Source organism: Solenopsis invicta, chromosome 4 (genome assembly GCF_016802725.1).
Source record: "Solenopsis invicta isolate M01_SB chromosome 4, UNIL_Sinv_3.0, whole genome shotgun sequence".
In the NCBI taxonomy this organism is placed as follows: Eukaryota; Metazoa; Arthropoda; class Insecta; order Hymenoptera; family Formicidae; genus Solenopsis; species Solenopsis invicta.
In genome coordinates, this window is record NC_052667.1 from 5875049 (window position 1) to 5899703 (window position 24655).

Below are 24655 nucleotides of genomic sequence, written 5' to 3' on the forward strand. Positions count from 1 at the left end.
GCCAACCGAAGGTCAGCTAAAGGATCATGACCTTAAGCAACATCTCAAACAATGACTTCTAGAATTGCTACAAGCAATGGCAGAACCGTTGGCGTAATCGCGTGCGAATTCAAGGAAATTACTTTGAAAGTTTCATGTTGTAAAAACTGAAATATTTAAATAAAGCTTTTTTCGGATCAGTCTGTTTATCACTTTCAAAGTGAGAAATGATAATGAAATCGACAGTGTTGAAATTCCAGTTTCGTGACAAGCAACAAGTAACAAGCAACACTTGACACTTCAGATTGAAAGAACTTGGAGCCATGTATGCCAGTTGGAGAAAGATCAAGATAAAAAATGTTCAATGTTAATAAGCTAGAAAATTGCGAACATAAAGGGAAAAAAATCAGTCTCATTATTTTATTAACTGATCATATATATCGGAAAGAAACACAAATTAAATACACATCTGCATGAATCGCTATAACTTACAATCATTTCAGCAACGCAGCGACCACGTATTACCACGGGGGTTATAAATTCGTGTAGCGACGTGAATTAACGAGGTAAACAATCGCGCATCATCCTTTTCTCCCCCGATATTTGTAAAAAAAAAAATAAAAAAAAAAATAAAAAACGGAGCTCTGTTTATTGTTAATTATGACGTGGGATTCCGCGGCGAACCGACCAGCAATTTTATTATTTTAACGTGTGTCCCTTTCAAAGTTTGTCAGGCGTGTGAGTACAGCGCGTTTCAGGTTCGCCGGGCCGGCGAGAAACTCGGCTGGGCTGTCAGCTGTCTCCGGCTCGCGCTACCGTAACGAAGACAAAACGTTATGGAGATGGTCGTGCGGAACGGACGATACGGGAACCCAGCTGAACCGAGCGACAAAACCCCGCTCCCCAGACGCGACGCTCGATTTTCCGCCATTGGCGTGAACGTCGCGCGTCGGCTATGAAACGAGGATCCATTGACAAGAAGAACTGAGCCGTAGAGGATAGAGCCATAAGATCGAGTCCATAGATCTAGCTAAGAGCTCGCCCGTAAAACGACCTGCTTTAGGCGATTCATCTTCCGTGTCTTTGTAATTCGCATCAAGATTCAAAACAGTATTCTATTTATAATTTTTGTATTTATAATATATTTATTTGTATGATTGATAATTTCAATCATGAATGATTAAAAGGTTTTCCACAAAAAAAAATAAACATGCTTATTTTTTTAAATTTGGAGTTATGGCACCGAATCATTCTCTGTCAATAGTGTCACATCATAAATAATTTTGCTTAGATCATAAATGATTAAAAGGTTTTCTACAAAAAAAAATAAATAAATAAATAAACATGTTTATTTTTAAAAAATATGAGTTACGACATCGTATGATTCTCTCTCAACAGTCACATCATAAATAATTTTGTTTTTGCAGGAATTAAACAGAAACCGAGAAATATAAATAGGTAGGAAATATAAAATTTCTAGCAAGAACCCCTTCCCCCCCCCAAGCAAGTCTAAAAGTTATTTATTTATTTTTTATTGGACTCCTTAACATATTGATTCTAAATTCTAAATTTTTATTCGTAAATGTATTATATGTTCGAAGAAAAATATAAAAGAATATTTTTGTTGGGAGTAACTTGTAAAATTTTATAAATAAAAAGAAAAATTATTGCTTTATATATTTTATAATATTTCCTTGTTTATCTTGCATCAGAAAAAATAAATGCTAAATTTTAGTAAGACAAATAGATAATAAATATAAAATTCCCTCAAGAATATCAAATAAAAGTTATTTTATTTTAATTTTAAATGGGTTCTCAAAATATTAACCAAAGTCTACGATTTTATTTATACAAAGAGAAATGTAAAAGAATATTTTTATTAAGAACAACTTGTAAATTTTTGTAGTATAAGAAGTGAAAAAATTATTGCTTTATATTTCCTACTTCATTTTTCATCATTATTAATGTTATAAAAAAAGTAAATGTATTGATATAAATAAATATAAATTTTCCTCAAGAACTCTTTTTTTAAGTATTATTTATATTAAATTCAAAAGTTGTTATTTTGTAAAGCAGAATTATTCATAACAATTATATTGAATTATTAAATTAATTTAATATTTTATTTATGAACTAAATTTATGATATGAAAAGAATTATTATTTTTTTTATGAAAGAATATATTTTTTCTTTTATATTTTTTTTTACATAATTTTTTAACTTGGAATAAAAGTTACAAGTTAAAAGCTATATGTTTGAAAAATAATTAGTTGAAGTTAAATCATTTAAAAATAACTAAGTTAAATTAAAAATTAACTTTATTTAATTTTTAACATTTTATTAGTCACTACCTACTCATGATTATTTATGTAATGTATTTATAATAGAACATTATCCTAACAAGATGTTGTTGTCATAACAATAATTATACGATATCATACGCCTTTAAAGTATATACTTGTTGCGTAATACCAAAAAACAGAAGAATCATAAATACATGCGTAGAAAATACGTCGCAAAACGCATGCGGGAAATAATACCAGAACCTAGACATCTTATTCTTGTAAATTTATTACTCGATTGTTAGGTTAGCAAATCGTTTCAAGTCAAAACTTTAACAAGGAAAAGAAAAAGATATAGATAATCGATTATCTTCGAGAATAAAATTTACGTCAAGAGGACAAGTACCTCTTTCCTTACATTTGGCGCAAAGCTGCCTCCCTTGATTGACAATAAAATATGCGACAACGGAACAAGCGTTTGTCGTTTCGAAAACAATATGGCGCATGCATACAATAGACTATGCAACGCGGGCCCTTTTCGCGCCACGATTCGGCGTCGACGGATGCACGCATCTGCCACTCGTTTCCCGCCGCGGCGACGCGACGTCGCTCCGCCGACACCGTCGATTTCTTCCAGAAACGGTGATCAGACGATCGCACTTAATCAGCCGTTTGACTTTCACCGCGCGTATCGGTTGCCGCCCAAAAATTTCGCCGCGGACTCACCTTTTGAACGCAGCTGCGGCCTGCGGCTCGCCAAGCAGCTGGATCCTACAAACTCATGCGCGAATACACGTGTTTACATGATATATTTGCGTGGGCGTCTCCCCCTCCTCGGAGCGGCGAGTTCGATCGCCAAGACGTTTGAAAACGACGGAGCGCCGGCGTTTCCGACGTGCGCGTTTGAAAATCCCAAAATTGCAGGGCGATATATACGAATAACGCGAATATAACGCGAGGCAATTGCACTATTTGACCATATTTGACTCAGACGACCGTTCTCCGTGTCGGCGGTTTGAAGTTTCATTCAAACGATAGCGTTGCCAACCGCAAGAACCGAAACGACCGGGAAGTTCTATCTCTTTGAGCGGGAAATTTGAAAATGCCGATAGAACGCCATGACATTTTGCTTCGTGATTTTTACAATAAAAATTGTTTTGTTCTGTAACAAAATACAATGAAGATATATGAAATTAAAGTTAAACGCAGCTTGGATGGCAGTACAAAATCTATTTTTGCTTTTGTTATATCTCTATAAGCGCCAACATGTTCCTAAAATATCATACAAATATTATTAAAAATTAAAATAATATTAAAATAATATTTAAGAAGAGAATATTATTCAATATTTTTAATATTATTTTAATATAAAAATATTATGAAAATGGTCTAGGATTATTATTTTTGTTTTGAAATTAATGTGAATTATTATCATATAATAATTCACATTAATTTTTGAATAAAATGATAATTATCCAGAATATTTTTACCACCTCCGATTTTATATTATAATAAATAATATTGCAGCTCATAGGGATTCTCCGGCGTTCCTAAAACACCTCGATCGTGACTGTACACACACATTGTGCGCACGTGCTCGTCTCTAACCTCAAAAGTGCCCCGTCAGAGTTTGATGTGATACTTGGAAGAAACGTAGCGAAGGCCGAGATAGATATTTTGCTTTTGCAAATACCAAGCTTCGGCAATGGCGATGCAAGTACCGACCGACGTAGATGCCGATCAGATTAAATCTGTATGTATTTCCAACATTTGAGCGATATCGTTGTTACGCTACAGACTTGTATATACCCTAATGTCCATTTTCGTCAATGTAGATTAACTTTGGCCTCAGTTTAATTTACTCTATCTTTTTTTAATTTTAAGAATTAAAGATAAGTTAAACCGAGATCAAAATTAAACTACATCGGTGAAAATGGATATAAAAGTATACAAACGTTGGGCGAGTTACATTTAGGTTCGTTCTCGACGAGGCGATGTAAATGAACTACCCGCGCACAAGCGCGATGTAACCTGAGTACTATTTGTGTTCTACAGTTTCGAGACTTCTTAACTTCGTATAATAAACTCTCCGAGATTTGCTTTATCGACTGCGTAACCGACTTCACGGCGCGAGAGATTAGGCCGAAAGAGGAGAAATGCGCCCTGAACTGCATGGAGAAGTATTTGAAGATGAATCAGAGGGTGTCGCAACGTTTCCAAGAATTTCAGATAACTGCTAATGAGAATATCTTAGCCGCTAAGAGACAAGGTCAGACGAATTAATTTTATTGGTAGAACTGCAAGATGATTTTATTGTAAGCTTTTGTCTGAAGCTTCTTGTCATAAAATCAAAAGATTGCAACAAACAACACCTGTAAGTTGAATACCTCTCTACACGATAGTCTAATTGATTCAACATCTAATAGATACTTGTTCAAGATTTAAAAAAGAACTTTATTTTGCAATCAAGAAACATCGATTGTATAATAAATTGTACTCTATAATATATTGTAACATATATAAAATGTTGGACATGTAAATTATGAAAACGATGTAGTTAATGTACGTTAAATAAGTAAACTTGTTCTATCTTTTTCATATGAGTATGGAAGTATAAATTTGATTCTAAACCACATTAGTTTTAGATGTACTATAATTTTTCCCAGTTTCATAACATTTGCATATAAATATTACAATTTTTACAATATTAATTTATAACATACAAATAACTATATAAATTTATTAATTAAAAGCTGCAATAAAATGCTTATATATATTACAATTCCTGTAAAATCCTTTTGCATCATGTGATTATCATGAATATTAACATTCTTGAATTTTAATAACATAAGAATTTTTTATACAGAAAACTTGCATATATGTGTGCATATACATATACGCATATAATTCAGAAAAAAGATAAATAAATATGTATACGTATACATTTAACTAGATTTGGAATGTCCAAAATCAGGAAACTTTGGCCTTCCTTGTACTTCAATATCCATACTTTCGCTTTCCCATTCGAACGAAGAAAATGTTTGTACATTTGCTTGTACAGAACCAATTTTTTGCACCTGATTTATGATTTGAGAATTGTAGCTCGTGCTAGAAATCTGAGGTTCTTCGGTTTGCATCGTAGAATCTGAGTTCGGCGAATTTGGAGGTGTTTTACGCAGTCTCTTGTAGTCTGAGAATCTGTTCAACGACACTTGGTCTACGCACACGGCTTGCGTAGTATGTCGCGTTTTGTATAGTATCGGACAACCTTGATCGCCCTTCATGCTTAAACTGTACAAATTGGCGAGTCGACGTAACTTCTCTCGCTCGGGTTGCCGCATAGGATGGAGCTTCAGCTCGCTCTGTGTGGGATCTTGTAGGAATCGCGAGACTTTTTCGTTGGCCGACGTTATGATAGAGTAACCGGGTTTGTTGTCAACGTGACGTCGCCCGGCACGGATCTCTCTACCGCTCAGACCCTCGCGAATGCGTTGTATTCTCTGTCTGTAGTTTTTCTTGGCCTCCGCAACCGAATGCTCGCCGTGCAGCATCATTTGGAAGGTCGGATCCGACGTGGCTTTGTCGTCGCTGGTGCTTTCCCCGTCGTCTCGCCAACTTGACTCTCCGATCCAATCGGACTGTTCGTCATCTCCTGCAGAGAATTACATATGTAATTTGTAATACGTGATATAAAGTTTACTTTTTTTAGCTGAACTTGCACACTTTATCTTTTCTCTTTTTCTTTCCAATGAGAAAAGTAAAGTAGATGAATTGTGCAAGAAGTTTAACTAAAAAAAACAGGACTATTTTCTGTACTTGACACTATCTTCTAACGTACCTTCTCTATCTTCATCGTTGGTAATGAGACCTGCTTCAGAGTCGCTGGACGAAATGCTAGAACTAGATATACGAGAACAGTCCACGGTGTCCTCGCCTTGTATTTTATCGCGATTTTTCGGCTTTGCATTTTTAGTTGGTTTAGACACTCTCATTTCACAGTCTATTGAACGCTCTCTACACGATCTTTTACGTTTTCCACACCTGTGAATGTGAAAATTAAGCAAAGCATTACTTTGTGTTGTATAAATAGAAAAGATAAATAATTATAAAGAATTTGTTTCTTTACCATATAGCGCTGTATCTATTTTTGCAATCGCTTCGAAAAATACGTTTTTTTCCGCCGAATGTCGAAGTCGACATAATTGCTACTGCTTGAGAAGTGGACGCGTTAGAGTCGGAATCGATCGCCATTCTTTTGAACTTCCTCTTGCGTCTGGTGTTCGCTCTTGGCACAAAATTTTCATTTACCGAATCGCTCTCAATGTTACTGACGTTATTCAAGTTTGGAAAGTGCGCGAAACGTTTTGTCTGATTGGTGTCGTCGCTGTCGGACTGATATTTCGTAACATTGGCAGTCTTTGGAATGCGAATTTCGCAAATGGAAGATGAGCTGTCATCCGAATGTTTGTTCATGCTTAAAGCCGCTAAAAAAATATACGTCAATTACTCACACGTTAAGCCTTGCGCATAATAGAGAAGTATTAGATACTAGAAATAGGAATTAAAATTGTAGTATCAGTATTCTCAATAAATATTAAACGTAAAGCACAACGGATACAAATAAGACATAAATGCATCATACAAGATACAATTAACATAACCAGTGATGGGTAAAAATACTTTTAAAATGTATCTAGAATATCTACAGGTACTACAGATACACAAATTAAAATGTACTTCAAAAGTATCTTAGATGCATATCAGATACTTCAAAATTATATTTCATCGTAATATGCACATAAAATATACTAAATAAATGTTTATTAATGTTAGTAACGTATAACAAATTGTCTGCAATGATCTAACTAAAAATATGGACGAACGTGATAAACACACAACGCTAATTTAGAACGATGTAGGTTACTATCATTGTCATAGATTTTTTTAATAAAAATTTCTGGAAACATGATGACTTGTGGCAAACAAATATGACTTACATAAATATGAAACATAAATGAAATTTCCACACTTCATAAATAAATTTTACACACAAGTATCTGTTAAATTTAATTGTGAAATAATATTAAATAATAATTAAATTATTATATATTAATTTAATAGTGCGCGAAAAACAGGAAAATATTAAAGAATTCTCCAATCGAATTCATAATTACAGAATAAAAAAAAGAACAGTTATTCTTTGTGTATTACATGTTTCATCACTCTATCTTTTTTAGCATTCAGTATGATACAATATTGCAAACACTTGTTATCCGGTTAATCCGAAAACTACTTCATTTGTTTTTATTAGAAATTAAAAAATCCTATCGAAGTTATCATCATTTAATGGATCTGAAAATGTATTTGAAAAATAGTTCAGATATTGTGTCTTAGTATTTAGATACAGATTCAAATACTCCATTTCGAATGTATCTAAGATACACAAAACGTATCTCTAGGTGATTCATAATACTACCCAACACTGAACATAACTTATTATTTATCTACAGTGTTTTTTATTAAGGAAACTGATAAAATTTTAATATCTATTCCCAATATCTAATATTCCATTCTTTTTTGTGCACAGAGCCTTACTTTAACTCTCGACGATTACATGCAATTAATGTCTAACTTCTTTATGCCATAAAGATTCGTTTTCTACAAAGATTATCTTGATAATAGCTCCGGCAGCGTGCCTCGCAGAGGTAAACAACTGTGACTGTTGCGTAGGATGTTTAGGATATTTCTTGTTATTTTTACTTTACTCCAACGTTTCGTTCGAATAGACTTTTAGGATTGCATCGGAATTGTCATCCCATACACTTACGAATATTCCCCGTGGAGCGGGCCCTCCGCCTGATGCCCCATCTGCGCCTGAGATTCGCACTGTTGCTGCTCTCCTCCAGTGCCAAAGTCAAATCGTGCACAAGAGCCTCCATTTTTACTCTTAGATCCGCCGGTACAGCTTTCAGAACACGCTCCATTTGAAGGATGCGTTTTTTGCTGCAAAAAGAAAAATATCGGGTAAAACTTGACAAACTCTACTCCAGCCAGCCGATCCGCGTTTAATCAAACACGAGCATTGATGTCGCGACGTGAGCCTACATGGCGACAGGTTCACTCTACCATCTCGCGACATTCGACTTTCAGACTCCTAAAATAATAGCTCTAGGCGACTTCCACGTCTACATGCTTGATGCCGCGCCCCGCCGCGTCCATCTCTCAATTATACAGCCATTAATTCGCTCATGTCGACTCGCGACTCCGCGCGAGAAATGCAGAAACGAGCAGGTCTATTCACATTCTGATCGTGTGATCGTTTGCTACGGCCTGGATCCGTGCCGGGTGACGAGCGACGTGATTAAATTGCGATCCATCTTCGGAGAAGTGTGACGATCCGTTTCGGCGTCTCCGAGCGGGCGACGGGGAACGCGATGCGTAACGACGTGCGGCACCGAAAAGTGGTGTCCATCGAGGACGCATCCGCGCGATACGTCAATCGCCGAGGAGGGGGTCAAAACAAATCGTGCGATTGCGTCGGGCTTTTAACTCTCGTCAGCGTGTGTGATAATACGTAACATCCTGCCGCTCACCTCTTACAAGTAATGTCCATGAGTCTCGCCTCAAAACTGTCTCATTGTCGGAACCCGGTCCGCCCTGTCGATCGACGATGAAAATGAAAAGGGAGGATCGCGACGTCGAACAGTCGGGTGTACGGGGGCTGTCAGATTGCCCAACTATTTTCCAGCCGTATGCTCGTACGTTGCCCAGAAAGCGACGTTTGTTCGATGTCACGCGTGACCGCGTCGATCGCCTCATGAGAACCCGTCTTCCTCTCGCTCGGAGGAAATCCCCGGCCGGACGCTTTGCCGTTCATTCGTAGATGACTAAAGCGTTTATCAATGTTCTGGGCGAAGTCGTCGAAGAACGCAGAGAGTAGAGAACCCTGGCGAAAAATTTTCTTTGAATTTTTATGCGAATTGGAACAATTTTCAGAAATGCTGACTGTCTACATTCTTTTTTGGAATTTTTCATGCATGTGAATTCTGAGATAATCTAGGGTTTCTCATTTTAGGATTTATGAAAAATAAACTTCGAACTTTTCCAGATTCTATAAGATTTCATCAAAAATTATAGAATGACAATTCTTAGATTATGTCAAAATTTATATACAGAACTCTCATTTTTAAGTAATTTCTTACTTCTGTAGGTTTCTCTCTGTTTCTGTCATTTACTCTTTATAATTCTTTATTTCTACCTTATTATTCTTAAATTTAACTTTTCTCTCAAAATTTTTCTCAGAACTGTTTACTATAAATTTTTCAGAATTTTTATATAATTTTATAATTTTGTAAAAATGTCTCAGATTTTTTATATCTATAAATATAAGAATACTTAAGAATTTGCAAGTATAAAAAATTCTAGGAAAAGATGTAAACATTTCTAAAAAGTATTTCAATTTATACATATAGAAAATTTGAGAAATTTTTTAAAAAAATTATAAAATTTAAAAATTTTGAAAAATAATTATATAAAAACTTTCGAAAAAAATTTTCACCAGGAGAAAGTTGAATTTTGATTAGAGCAATAATGCAAAAAAAGAATAGCAAATAGCAGGTGACAGGAAAAAAAAACAAATGAGAGTTCTAAATGTCTAGAGATTTATATCTATTTTTGCCAATGTAGAATTCAATTTCAGTTTAATTTCTATTTTTTTAAGAATCAGAAAAAAACATAAGAAAATATTTTACACCTTAATAAAAAGACAGAAAGCAAGTTAATCTACACTAATAGAAATGGACATTAGAGATTTGACCAAACTCGGATTAACTCTTCCAAGTATTACCTGTTATACTTTTTTTAAATAGAATTATTAATTTTATTTATTACAGGAAAGTAGATGGATTGAGAATGTGCAGTTAAAAATTTGGTTAAAAATAAACCTGGCTGGTTGAGTTAATTGCTGATTAAGTCATTCCCTCCATTGATTTGCAGTATATTCTTTTCAAAAATCATGAACAGGGACGATAAGATTTTCCATTTGTAACAACGTACAGTATTTCAACCTGCTTTATTTAAACAAAATACCAGAATTAGGTAAGTTAATGTTTTTTTTTAATAAATTAAGTGAAAGTTAATAGCTTATAGAATTAATTAAAAAAATAAAAGTTACACGAACAAAAAATGAACTAGTTAAAAATTATGTTAAGATTAAATTAAAAGTTAATTTTGAAAAGCATTATTCATATTAAATTAGAAATTCCCAAGTTTTTAAAGTTAAATTACTCAAAACGTTACAATATGAATCAAACAAATTTAATATATTATTTGTGAATTAAGTTTATATGAAATAACAAAGAAATATTATTTTTCATGTATATATTTCTTCTAATTTTTTTTCTTTCACACAAATAATTTTTTAACTTGGGACAAAAAGTGAATAAAGTTTATGCTTTTCCAAAATAACTAGTTGAGGTTAAAAATAAAATCATTAAAAATTAAATAAAAAACTATTAACTTTTTTAACTTTATTATTTAACTTAACTTTTTAACTACTTGTTACTCAAACCTGCAAAATATATATTATCAAACAGCGTACAGAAAAAACTGTGTTAGAGCGTTTAATTAAATTTTTGTCACCAAAGCCAGTTGTGAATGAATTCCATGTTAGGTGCGTTCCGAAAATCATTAAGAAATGACGTTGGGTAAGCTGCGAAATGGACGCGCGTCTTGAAACCCGGGCGGCGTTTAGAACGCGGCATGAGCCCAGTGGCACGGCCATTTCCGGTACTCTGTACGCGCAGGACAGACGCTCAGCGAGTGTTTCGGAGTGGCTCGGCGCCGACCTTTTTCGCACGGAATCCGCGCGTAGGCCGCGAACGTGGCGCACAGGCTCGGCGGTTCTCGTTGCGCGAGCAGCGCGAACGGGTTAGACACGACAGAGTGATGCGCGTTCGCTCGTGGACGTGTCCGACGAGCGCGGTTGTGTAAATAGCGCGCAGTGGTCGTCTGCGCACGCCCGGTGCGCATCCGCGGCCAGATGAGCGCGCGATCGCGCCAGCCAGACGCGAGGTTCGCGAGGGGACTGTGAGACGCACACAAGAGAGAAAGAGAGAGGTAGTGAGGGGGGAGGGAAAGATAGAAAGAAAAAGAAGAGCGTGACTGGTGCCGAGGAGTAGCTGTGGTGTTTGCGATAATTGCCAATCTATTTGACGGTGTCCGAGTGAGGATACGAATCGATAACTTTAATCATTGACTGGCGGTCGAGCGGCGTAGAAGGCAGTCTATTTCGCGAGACACCGGTGGCCGCTTCACTCCGACATGGACGGCGCGAACGTGAATGGCGGGAACGCGGCGGTGCCGTGTGAGGATCCTAACCTCGCGAGCGGCGGCGGCGGTGCTGGCAGTGGTGGTGATACGAGTGCGACGGCCGTGCCAAAGGCGGAGACGCAGGACTCGAGCGGCAAAGCGACGGCCGGTGCGGGTAATACGGACGCGCAGGAGGTGAACGGTGAGGTGAGGGGCAACACTAGGAAGCACGCCACGCCGCCGTCCCGCAGGAGGATGAAAAAGTTCAAGGCCAACTCCACGAGCGCCGCGGAAGGTGACGCAACGCCGGTAACGACGGCGCCCGGGACGAGGGGAGGACGCAAGCGTAAGCTCTCAGAGTACGAGGATGCCAGTTCCGAGGGCTCTGAGGAGTTCAATGGATTCGACGCCCAGGGACTTGAATTGCAACCGGGCAGCAACGTTCTAAAGAAACTCATTGGTAAGATTCGTTGTTGTGATCATCACACTCTTGATTGTCAACAGCAAGTCTGTGCCTAAAAATATCTTTATTTAACATGTAGTACGCTTCTCAGAATTGTTGAGTAAGTTGAAAGAGATTTTTATGTATTTCTTTGTTTACTATCGAATTTCTGAAAAAGATATTTTGCTTGTTACTTTTATTTCAATTCTATATCCAATTAATAAAAATTTGATGTATTATTTTCTATAATTTTTTAAATTTTTAATATTGTATATTTTTATTCATTAAAATCATTATATTAACAATTTTAAAGTTAATTGCTTTTTTCTGTATTGTGCTCTGTATTACCTAGTTTACATATTTTACATGTTTGTATTGTCTATATAAAAAATATTTATGTATTGTTTATCTAAAAAACATTTATATGTAATCTTGAAATATACGCTCCACACTAGTCTTTGGTTAGAAGGCTAAACTAGACTAAACTAGAAGGCTAAACAACACTAAAATTTAGTTTAGAAAATTAAATAAGTGGTCAAAATGTTACAGAGAAAAGTTTATATGATAATTAAGATGTAATGTATATTGTTATTTTTTTCATAAAATATAAAATGATTAGATTTACATGTATATATATGTGAATTTATGAATTTTTTGACATAAAAATAAGTAGTTTTTAATATGTATAATTTTTAATCAATAATCGTTAAACTTTGTAATATGATATTAGTAAATAATAAAAGTAAAATAGATGTGAACAATTATGTTACATATATATTCATATTGGAAAAAGATTATAGTGAATTATTGAATTTGGAAAAGCTTCAGTAAGGGGAATCAATGCCTAAGACAAACAATTTATGAGATTATGATTTAAATCATTTTCAATACAAGCGGAACAGTTTCAATTCATTGAATCTTTATCAGCTGCAGCTAATTTGACAATTAATATATCATGCTATCTTGTGCCTTTACAACAATTAATATGTCTTTTTATTGAAACTAACAAATGTCTTGTTTATTATTCAATTTCCTGAATAGATGCTAATGTAAAATATTGTTAAAAAAACTGAATTGTCTGAATTTTAATTTGTTAATAATAAAATATTACATTCACATGAAGATCTTGTGTCGGATCTTATTGGCTTCTTGTTTCGTTTGATTTTTATTGTTATTACAATTCTATCATGGTACTAAACTTAACCAACAATGTGTTAACATGCTTGCAGTTTTATCATTTAATTGTTACATTTTTCCTATTGAATTTAGTTATGATGCAGTATCCACCTCTTTGTGAAGAGGACCTCTGTCAGTTTGGTATGATTTTTGTTAAATTGTTTTAATTGTAATCTTGCATTGGATTGTGAATTTATTGTAAATGTACTCAAAATCTAAACTGAATTATTGTCTTGTATATACCATTTGTATCATTGCATTATTAATCTAGTAATTTTGATCATGTTAATTTACAAGAAAATTTGATGTTTTTTAATGCTGCGGTCGATTTTATTCATTGTCATTCTTGTGACTGTTCCGTTCCTCAAAACATGCTTTATTTGTATGGTTTTTTAAAAAAATGTTTTTGGATATTTCTTTGCTTTCAATTGTTGTGTTTTCTTTACTATCGCTATTGTTTATTATTTATTTTGTCTAAAAGATCAAAATTTGAATAACGAATAATTTAATGTCTATGTGGGCGTTTAATCTTTTCTTTTAAGATTTTATGTGTATCATTTCTAAAATTAATCTTTTTCTATAAAGATTTTCTAATTAGTTTCATGATCAGTTATTAGAATTTTATTCCATCCAAAATCGTAGATTTTATCTTTCAAAATTTATCAAAATTTAGATTAATTCAGTGTTCAGTGATGATTAAATAAATAAATATAAGAATAGAAATTCTATTTAATGTTATTTATGTACTTTTTAAATTTTGTTTTAATTGTTTTTTTTCCTTTGACCTACATAAGAGGTGTTACAATTTTTATAATTGATGTTATATACAACATTATTATTTAAGTTGTTAGGGTTTTTTTGAGCTTTGATAAAAAATTAGAGAAGTTTAGAATAGAAAAGTTTGCATTTTATGCATTATTGTTCTTCTAAAATGATTTTTATTTTTATTAGGAGCTAATTATGAATTTAATGTGCTTATAGCTGAAGCAGAAATAGCAGAGGCACAACTTGCAAAACGCATAAAATATTCGTCGAGAATTTTTGATACTAAAGAGAAGGTAGACGATAGTCAAGAGTTTGACAGTACGAAAACTTACGTTTTTGAAACGGACAGTTTTGGTCATTTGGAAACGTCAAAGATTAAAAAGGAAAAAGAATCCGATAGATCGGAAACAGATTCTATCGATATACCAAATAGCATAGATTCTGAAGTGGAGCCAAGCAAAGTTGAAATAACTTCTATTAGATCGGCAAATTCTTCGTCGGCAGCAAGTAGTCCCTCCGCAACGTCGCAAAGATCAAAAGGTAGTCTCGTTTCTGGTGGTGGTGCCAGTCCAGGAGGAAAACAAAAAGCTCCCATTGACATGTTAAATCCTTTATACAGAGAGCCATTTAAATATGGTTGGAAGCGAGAATTAGTGTTTAGAGCTAGTCATGACTCTTCCTTAAAAAAAATGGCTGATATATATTACTACACACCAAAGGGGAAAAAAGTTAGAAGTTTTAGAGAGGTTGCAGAATCTCGTAAGTATGCAGAAGAAAATGAGTAAATCAGAATTTATATTCAAATACATACATATATTGAAATTATGATCTTTGTTACAGTTAATTCAAAGGAGTTGACCATTGACAATTTTACATTCTTTAAAGAACCTCTTGGGCTTAATGATCCTGAAAAGGAAATTATTCGAGATGCTAAAAGAGCACGAGTATGTTTTTAATTGTTATATTTATTATTATAAAATATCATGTAAATGTATTTACTTGTTTTAAAAATTTTCAACTTATATATATATATATATATATATATATATATATATATATATAATATTTAATATATTATTGATCATTATAGGGATCTCTGGGACCAGGAAAGAAGTATAGTAAGAAAGTTTCAGCGGCAGTGAAAAAAGCAATACAGGAATCTGCGGCAAGAAAACCAGTACAGGAACCTGCAACGAGAAAATCGTTGCCACATGAACCCAGTACGTCAAGAAAACAACCAGTACAAGACCCTCCAGCTTCTACACCTGCCCCTGAAACTTCAAAACATGTTGCTGCACCTGTACCGACACCTACAAAGGCAGCTAAATCAGCAAAAACACCTCCAGCATATAAAACAAAAACAACCGCAAAGAAAACTCCTCAAATAAGTACGTTCTTACATTCAAAGACATTTATGTATTTTATATTGTTTTTTATTATTTATTTAATATTTGCTTAATGATTTAATACATAATTTTATATTAACTTAATACATATTATCATATTAACTTATACATAATTTTATATAAACTGTATTAATTTAATACATAATTTTACTTTTCTTTGTCTTATAACTTTAAATGAATACAATTAAAAAAATATTTTTTAAAATAATTATAAATAATTAATAAATTAAATAACGAAAAGCTTTTGTATAAATAAAATTCGATAACTGATTATTATTATTATTAATTTGAGCTATTTGAGTATTAATTTGAGCTAGAGTCGAGCTATTTGAGTATTAATTTGAGCTAGAGTCGAGCTATTATTATTGCCGTGATTTTTATGTAACGCAGATTTAAATGTTCATCGAATTTAATAATTAACATGTATATATACATAATGATTAACATACCTACAAATGTTTTAATCTTTTACTAGCGGTCTTTCTCAGTATTGTATAAATCGTTAAAATCGCAGATACAATAAAATTTAAAATTGTTTATATGTAACGTAACATCCGTTTTTTTTTTGATGGGATGACATAATTTGGCACTTTATCTTTATGGCCCTATGATCATGCTACTTTTGTTATATCTGTTGATTATTACTATCACTAATCGCATGGTCGGACGTGAATAATTTTCTCCCGTGAACGGAAGCTGTCGTGAGTCCATCAATTTTTTTTCTTTAATTTTGTAAAATAATAGCTTTCTTAAATTTGTAAAATAATAGCTTTTCTGTATAATTGTCATTCTCATTAATTTATTCTGAAAATTTTCTCAGAAATAAAATCATCAGAAGAAAGTGAGATGCTTCCACCTCAACGGAGTACGGCGAATACGAGACGAAACCAACAAGCAGTTGAGAAGACTATACCAGTCAAAACTAAAAGATTGATAACGTAAGTATTTTAATTATTTAATTATTTAATTTTCCATATATATATATTTAATGCGTTGCATTGGCAATACTGATTTAATAAAGAAGGTGAAATCTATTTGAAAGAAAAATAAGATTATTAAAATATTTATGAAGTAAAACATAAAATTTTAGATCTTTTGCTCGTTGTAATGTATAATTTGAAACAAGAAAGAATTTAATTATGTATAAAAGAAAGTATGTAGCAAAAATGCTTTTAAAATAACACATTAAGCAGTTGAAAATTTATATGTAACAGAAATTGTCTTACGTTTAATGTTTAAAATAATACTATCGGTCAGAAACGCATTTTAAAATACGCGTACACGGGTACACATGACGCGTTTAGTTCTTTTACACGTTACATCTAACTCTGATACGAACGGGTAATACATGTGTAAATGATTAGTACACACGAGTACACAAATAATTACAAAACATTTTAAATTACACCGTTCTACATCATATGACATATAGGAATGTCTTGTATTTACTTATACATACGCACGCACTCTCATGTATTTATTAATATCCTAATACAATACGTTTCGTTGATTTTTTGTTTGTATTTTTTGTTTACATATAAATTTTTTGTTTTTACATTTGTTCAAAAATTCAAAAATATTGAATATTTTATTTATATTATGTATTCTATTCAAGGTCTTTCACCTCGTACTTGGTTAACTTAGCCTTTTGAAACAACTTGTGTATGTTTAGTTATTTATTAAATGAAACATTTATTTATGATTATTGATTTATTTACTAATTTATTTATGTTCTAAATACACGTATGATTTGTGTACTTGTGTAATATGTATGAGTTGGTACACATGTTTATACATATAAATGTAAATAATTCATGTACTCGTGCACACGTGAAATAAGGATCTCTAATTAAAATGTATAATCAATTTTATCAATTTCAATTAGTTCAATCAACAGATTGAAAATAATTTTATTATGGCATAATATTTAATGAAGTATTTTGTGTTTTATTGAGAAGATAAAAATATTTTAAAAATATATTTTTTTAGATAAATTATTTTTATGATACCAGAATTTTACATTTTGAACAATTAGGAGATGCAATAACATATTAATTAAATTTTTTTATATAAAGCATAAAATTTATGCATATGCATAGGTTTTTATTGCATACTCAAATATATATATATATATATAAATAAAAGTATGCGGATAATTTGATGGCTTTTAATTTTAAAATGCATGCAGTATATAATATGTATGTACAATAATATAGCATGTATGTACATACAAAAGTTGCTACTTTTTGCTAGGAGAGAAGTTTATTCTATAATTCTTATAACATTTTTCCTTTTGATCCTATTTCATATATCCTTAATGGGAATCTTGTGTTTTTTTTCCTGAATTCCTTTCCCTATCAACGCACATCTTACAGGCCCAAAGTTCAAGAGCCATGCAGCATAAGATGTTCAACAAGTATGGGATTAATACCAAGCTTACAATGTCGAGTTTGTCTCTGTTTATATCATCCTGAGTGTGTCGATGGCATGGAATTTGCAGGCAATGATGAATATGTCTGCAAGGTAGGTTTGCTGTGCAGTACAGTTTAAAAAATTTTATTAAAATTTGAATCCTTTGATTGTTATTGACGTTTATGGGTTTTCTTTCACTTTATTAAGATGATTTTAGTAATTAGTATTTATCAATTTTAGCAATTAGAAATTAGACGATTGTAACATCTACATTGTTAACGTAGAGATTTAGTTTATACAAACATTGGAGGTATTTTAGTTTAATGGGTCAAAAAGATTGATTTCTTTTTTAATCAGTCTTTATTCTTCGTTTTTAGTTGATTATCATTTTATTCACCATTGCAATACATAATTTATTCTAGTTTAATCGATAACCATATTTGTATAAATTAAAATAAATTTTGAATTGTTGGTTAAGATTAGCCTGAAGGATGCAACTATATATATATATATATATATATATATATATATATATATAAACTAATATGTAACTCAGGACTTTTGAAAATTTAAACAACAATTGAGAATAAGGCTAGTGAGAGTCAGGGTATAGGTGCTCAATCAAAATTATTAATGTTATAATTATTTATTCCTCTTAACTGAAATCAATTTACAAACAGACACTGAATGCTTGCATCATTTGTATCTCGCTATTGAAAAAATTTATAATAGAATTAATATCTTCCGGAACGATGTACAATTTGTGATTTATTTGAATTGTAATAGTTGACTCGCTGCTAATTTATTTGTATTTTTATTTAACGTGACTTTATCTTCTATTATTTTCGTACGTACGTATGTATGTATGTATGTATGTATGTATGTATGTATGTATGTATGTATGTATTTATTTATTATTTGTATATTCTTATTGTGACACACCGCTTGACTTTCTGTGTATCGTTAAAGATGTTATAATCCGAGCAACTCGATTTACATACTTGAGACAGTGAGCACGCATTGTTATGGAACTCTTGAGTGTATACTTTGATAGGAGAAATTTATTTTATATTGACAAAAATTATCTAAGGCTTCATTAGTTTTCATTGATTCAAATGGGAGTGAGTCACGTAAATAAAGTTTTAATTAAAACAATTATTTACCATCTAAAATAAAATATACGATAGTTATATAGAAGTGTCATTTGCCGTGATAGTGCTACTCCAAAGCGAGTTGAAACGTTCGTTCGATTGATTGCGTTACTTCGTTTAAGGTGAATAAATAATTATAAAAACATTAATAATTTGCATCTATACTTCCGCTGACTCTCACTAGCCTTTTTCTCAATTGTTATACATACATATACGTATATAAGCAAGCATATCAGCTTTTGCTTACATTTTTATATTTGAATCAACTTTGCTAATGATGTTAAAATTGAACCGAAACATTTAATATATTTAATATATTTTATATATTAAATTATTATATATAAATTAATAATTTATAAAATATGATTGCGCATCGTTGTACTAGACTTTTATTAGTTGTGTACCATTTATTTGTCTTTAAATCTCAAGAGTTCTATTTTATTTGAGTATTGTTTTTTGAATTTACAAAATCTAAAATATTATTGCACATTTAAATAATTTTAATATTAAAATAATTAAAATTTTTTTGAATAATACTTATATAAATCTGTTGTAGAATTGTCAGCCGGATATTAAAGAATCTCATGTGCCAAACACTCCATCTTTAACACCACCTCCATTGATTCCGATTAGTATGTTAGGTGCACAAAATGCAAAATCGAAACAGACTAATTCATCTCCTCCGAAATTGCAAAGAATTCCAAAGAATTCCGACGGTACGGAAGCTCAAATGAGAAATTCTTCCAAAACTACCAAAACATCATCCTCAGTATCAAATTCACCCACAACTGTTGACAAAAAGGAAAGTACTTGGTTTCCTCAAACAGAGAATGAATTTTTGCAAAGTCACGATGGCACTATACCAAAACCGGCTCAAAATATTGCTGTGATGGGCGGCAAAAGATACATTGTAGTACCAAAAAATAACGCAATGGCAGTTCAACCGGCTATAACAGTAAAACCAGACAAAATTGGCGATAAGCCACCGATGCTTCAAGACGGTTCGTTTACCGACGTTTCAAATACTACAGATAATTCTGTAGCAGATCTATGTGCACCTCCGTCCTTAAATACTGATTTGCCTGAAAAAATAAATGTTACACCTGATAAAGAAGTCTTAAAAGATGCGATTCACCAGACAGATCTTGTATCTTCTATTACTACGGAAATGACTGAAACTCTTATACATGATGATAAAGATAAGAATGATAAAGATATTCCTAAAATAGATAATTCTGAAAATATATTAGAAAACGAATCTTTTACTGCTGATATAGAATATGCCTTAGAACAGCAAAAAGCTGAGTACATTTGTAGATCACCAGAAAGTAAATCTGCATGTACACCAGTACATACGGCAAGCGTTACAAATGCTTCTGAAGCAAGTGTAGAAATTGAAACGATTGAAACAGATCGGCAACAGCCGTTACCAAGTAAAGTGGGTACTGTAAAAAAGGTTAAAAGCAGCAAGTAAGTGAACATGCTTGAAACATATGCATTCTTGTTTTATTTTTGGGATGGAAACAATAAGTAATACCGTTCCTTTTTTTTTTAATTTGCTAATAATATAAATTTCCATAATGGTAAGACTAAGATTGGAATAATCACTTTTTACAATCAATTTGTTACCATTATGTATTACTTTTACGTTACTTTTGCTCGTTATGTAAAGAATCAACTAACAAGTTACATTTTTTAACGAGTAATGCATAATGGCAATGTGTTATTTGTCAAAAGTGACTATTCCAATTCTGGCGTTACTATTACAGTTATCAAAAATTGTAACATTATTACTAAATCGTTATTATAAAAAAATAAAAGTAATGGTAACTCGTTATTTATATCGCGTTACTTCCCATCCCTGTTTATTTCTTATTTAGAATATTGTTTTCAAATAATTTAAGTTACGGCAACTCTCTTTTGAGGTTTTGGCAGTTGCTTTGTGTACGTATTGTATTTACAATGTTTAATAAAAAAGATTTTCTATATAATAATCCACGCTTTAACTAATTATATAGAAAACTTTATATTCTTTTATTTTTTACTGTACATTAGATTTTACATGATGAAACATTTCAGGTTGTACATTAAAGTACTTTTATATGGCATCGCATATGGCAACAGATATTTTATTACCAATTTTATATTACAAATAAAGTATGATATGAATTTGTAAATGCAATATACACTGATGCTTATTATATTTGGAAATATAAAAATCGAACATTAAAAATGAATTTGATTTTATCTTATGACCGAAGCACACTGCCTTAGCTTCTTAGAAATATGGCCAAATTTATGACAAATATAAGAAATAAATAAGAAGTGCACCCCCGTTGGTTGTGATATTTTATGTAATTGTAGTATCAAGGTAAATTTTACAATTAATTTTACTCGATGTTGAAATGCACATTTATGTATAAATCTGAATGTTTACATTCATGCTGCAATTACAAAGTTACTAATAAGTGCTTCAATGGGAAAAATCTAATTCATTTTTACTTTTTATATTTGCAGATATAACGATGCTGAAACAAAAACTGTTAGTGCGTTTTCCTATAAATTCTCATAAAATCCTTTTCCTCTACTCCTATGTCCTTTTTATTTTTATATTTTTTTGTTTTGAATCTTTATAATTTTTTTTATAGGAACACATGAATTCTCAATCAAAAGTTATTTTTATCAGAGATTTTTTAGATCGAAAATCATATGTAATAGATCACTTCTTTAAAAACTTAAAAAAAAATAACTTTTGTCTTTATATTACAAAGTTTAATAGATAAATTGCTTTTCCAACATGCAACACGATATAAGCATTTCTATAAATAATAATTAATATCAAGTTTTTAAAATGCATATTTCTTTCAATATTTTCAGGAGGAAGCAAAATCAGCAGGAATTAGAACAACAGCAAAATTTCATGAATTCAGTTTGCGCTGGTTATCATGCCTTGTTGCGTATTTTCCAATACCTTAAGGTTCAAGAGTTATTGCGAGCCGCGCGAGTTTGTAAAATGTGGCGTGATCTCGCTGCGCATCCATCTCTATGGAAGACCGTACGAATGAAGAACAGCCAAGTAACTGACTGGGACGGTTTAGCGGATACGTTACAGAGACGTGGTACACAGCATCTAGATCTCAGGAAAATGTTAGTCGCTGGCGAATCTGACAATATCTGGAGGAAATTTTTGACAGTCATACCGCGAGTGACCAGTCTTGTGAAGCTTGAATTATGCAGATGTCCTGTTATGGTTGTCGAAGACGTTATCAAGACCTGTCCACAATTGGAAGTATTCAGTGCAATGTCAATCAAGTGTGACTCTCTTACATTAGAGTCGATAGGGAATTTGAGTCGATGTCAAGAACTTAGACTCAAAGCAATAACTGGAATGTCACTACAACAAGATCTCACACCGTTACAGGAATTAACACAGTTGACACAATTGGTAAGAATTTATATCTTTCCAACATAATTTTTATTATATTTAATGTTCTATTTGATTATTTAATATTAAAAACTTACTCAATGTATCATTTTTTTTACAGAGTTTAACATCAGTTAAAGAACTCGGGAAGAAAAAAATTGAAGTCGTACAAGCATTGACAAATTTGGAGACATTAGAATTGGGTGAATGCTCCGACTTCCCTGACAAGTTTGGAACTACTGTTTTAATCAACTTAAAGAAATTAGAACGTCTCAGACTTGAAAAAGGCCAAGGATCTTGTTGTACATTTGATATCCTTGAAGGCGTATCACAATTGGAGAATTTGAGTCAAATGGAATTGGTTAATTTTGATGTAAAGAACGGTTTTGACAAATGTCTTGCTAATTGCAAGAACATCAAAAGGTTATTGATCATACCGACTTACATATCTCAGTCAGCGACCTCCAACAACATGGTGCTCGGAGGTGTCACAGAATTGTCAGACAATTTGACGCATTTCATATGGGGCGTTACACTTGAGTTGCTGAGGGTTACGGAACTGTTCGTTGATCAGTGTAACCTTATGAATAAGCAGGTTACTGGAGATTCTATACCAGTTTTAAAACCTGTCCCCTGCTTAAGATTAATTGCTGATGTTGAAGATGAGAACGAGAACCAAAAAGGTATATATTGAATTGTAGAGCTAGTCAATTGGCTAATCAGCCTTGTTATTTCTGCAATTAATTTCTATTAGGTCTTTATAACTATATTGTAAAATATTATTTAATAATTTTACAGACGACAAGCAACAGCCGCATCTAACGAGTCCGCAAGTCGACATTTTACCATTGCCACAATTGCAGAAACTTCTTTTAACAGCATTACCCAAGACACGAGTCAAAATTTTAAAAATTCCCTTTCACGCCACGTGGCGGCAGAGCATTTCCGATACCACTACGCAGTAAAAACAAACGAAGTGATACTGGTACGAAGTCGGATGAGGCAAACAAAATTAAAGTGACATTTATGAGAGTTGGAGATTTTTGTAAAGTTAACTCTGCACAGTGGCCCGTACTCCTATATTTACTATTTTTATTACGGAGAGTAACTTATATATTTATGTACTATGAGTTTTATAATCTTCAACGATTGATAATCTTTCGCAACGTATCGGTACACACTGCGGTATTTAGTATTTTTGTGATAAATACGTGGGACCATGTATCATGTAACATCTTTGCCACAAGCAGAATGATACGACAAGCTGGTACCCTTGTATGGGTTAATTTATAATCAAATAAAATTCTGACTTTTATATAAATATCACAATTTTATTTTTCCGAAAGGAATAAAAATGGTATAGATTCGATACTATTGGAGTTGCTGTGATGTGTACCTGCGTTGAAAGTAATCGAACATGGTTACACACAAATATGTGAATGTTTTGGATTCTTATGATAAGAAATTAATGTTTATAAATTAAAATTTATTAAGGAAATGTTTGATGACAGGAAGAATTGTTTTATTCAATGCTCCAAATGCCGATAGCATTGATCTTTTAGGATACCTACACAAGATGATATCCAGTATCGAAAGTAGTTAAATTTATAATTTCACTCTACACATAACATCGAGCGTTTACTGGAATAACAGAAAGTATGAGATCATTATGATCTATACGGCTCTATCTAGAGATTAGACTGTATAAAATAATGCTATATACTTATAATATTGTGACTATCTATATCTTTTAATGTTTAGGATACGAGTTTTCCGCTGCAAAGAAGCTACGGCAAAATTTGGGATAGTGTAGAACGTGTAATATACTTATTTCAATGCACAATACATAATCAAATATAATGTTACAAAAATATTCATTGACATATATTGAGTACAAATTGTGTATAACTGTAAGTTTTCAATAATGAATTCTATACTCTTAATGCGACGCAACTTATTTCTTTGCTGACCCCTGGTATTATCTTCTCTAAGGGATGTATTAGCGCTGAAGAGGAAGAGATTTATATTTTATACCACGATAAGAAAACAACGTGTTAAAAATACGCAAAAGTTGCGTCTTAAGCAATATAAATTGGACATATTAAAATTATGTTGTAAGTAATATACTACCGTAATTTATTTTATAGATGGACCCTGTACACATGTTCATTAATTTTTATGAGGTATTTATTGTAACTTCTTTTTTCTTAATTTTTAACAATAAATCTTAAATTATAAGTAGGATTTTAGTAGGATTTTTTTCGTTGCATTATAATTTTTATTTTTATCTTGTAAACACATTTTAATTT

The 24655-nt window shown here is 32.4% G+C and overlaps 4 protein-coding genes across 10 annotated transcripts in view; 2 read left to right on the forward strand and 2 right to left on the reverse strand.

Annotated features, from left to right (window-relative positions):
* Positions 1-3280, reverse strand: part of LOC105195553 — a 96703-nt gene extending 93423 nt beyond the window's left edge. The window contains 1 exon segment of the mRNA XM_039447962.1: positions 2988-3280. The gene's annotated coding sequence lies outside the window, so the exon portion shown is untranslated.
* Positions 3281-3788: 508 nt separating this feature from the next.
* Positions 3789-4861, forward strand: LOC105195550 (mitochondrial import inner membrane translocase subunit Tim9). The gene is made up of 2 exons (XM_011161002.3): positions 3789-4014; positions 4317-4861. The coding sequence occupies exons 1-2, from the start codon at positions 3967-3969 to the stop codon at positions 4542-4544; spliced, it is 276 nt and encodes a 91-aa protein (XP_011159304.1). The 5' UTR covers positions 3789-3966; the 3' UTR covers positions 4545-4861.
* A 35-nt stretch (positions 4862-4896) lies between these two features.
* Positions 4897-10327, reverse strand: LOC105195549 (G patch domain-containing protein 2-like). 4 transcript variants are annotated; one of them, XM_011160999.3, is made up of 6 exons: positions 10205-10327; positions 8855-9207; positions 8089-8264; positions 6388-6745; positions 6100-6302; positions 4897-5913 (listed from the first exon to the last, which is right to left on the reverse strand). In XM_011160999.3, the coding sequence occupies exons 2-6, from the start codon at positions 8872-8874 to the stop codon at positions 5207-5209; spliced, it is 1464 nt and encodes a 487-aa protein (XP_011159301.1). In that variant the 5' UTR covers positions 8875-9207; positions 10205-10327; the 3' UTR covers positions 4897-5206. The 4 variants fall into 4 exon arrangements, with proteins under 4 accessions (XP_011159301.1, XP_011159300.1, XP_011159303.1 ...); XM_011160998.3 differs by lacking the exons at positions 8855-9207; positions 10205-10327 and adding an exon at positions 8563-8783; XM_011161001.3 differs by lacking the exons at positions 8855-9207; positions 10205-10327 and adding an exon at positions 8388-8722.
* Positions 10328-10901: 574 nt separating this feature from the next.
* LOC105195806 lies at positions 10902-24470 on the forward strand. Of its 4 annotated transcripts, none has more exons than XR_005574570.1 (12): positions 10902-12030; positions 13282-13329; positions 14170-14712; positions 14794-14897; positions 15044-15341; positions 16180-16297; positions 17735-17882; positions 19479-20392; positions 21800-22367; positions 22468-23029; positions 23145-24256; positions 24339-24470. XR_005574570.1 is itself a non-coding variant. In XM_026134720.2 (11 exons), the coding sequence occupies exons 1-11, from the start codon at positions 11583-11585 to the stop codon at positions 23309-23311; spliced, it is 3918 nt and encodes a 1305-aa protein (XP_025990505.1). In that variant the 5' UTR covers positions 10902-11582; the 3' UTR covers positions 23312-24468. The 4 variants fall into 4 exon arrangements, 2 of the variants coding, with proteins under 2 accessions (XP_025990505.1, XP_025990506.1); XR_005574571.1 differs by having other exon boundaries at positions 23145-24002; positions 24108-24468; XM_026134720.2 differs by having other exon boundaries at positions 23145-24468.
* The last annotated feature ends 185 nt before the right edge of the window (positions 24471-24655 follow it).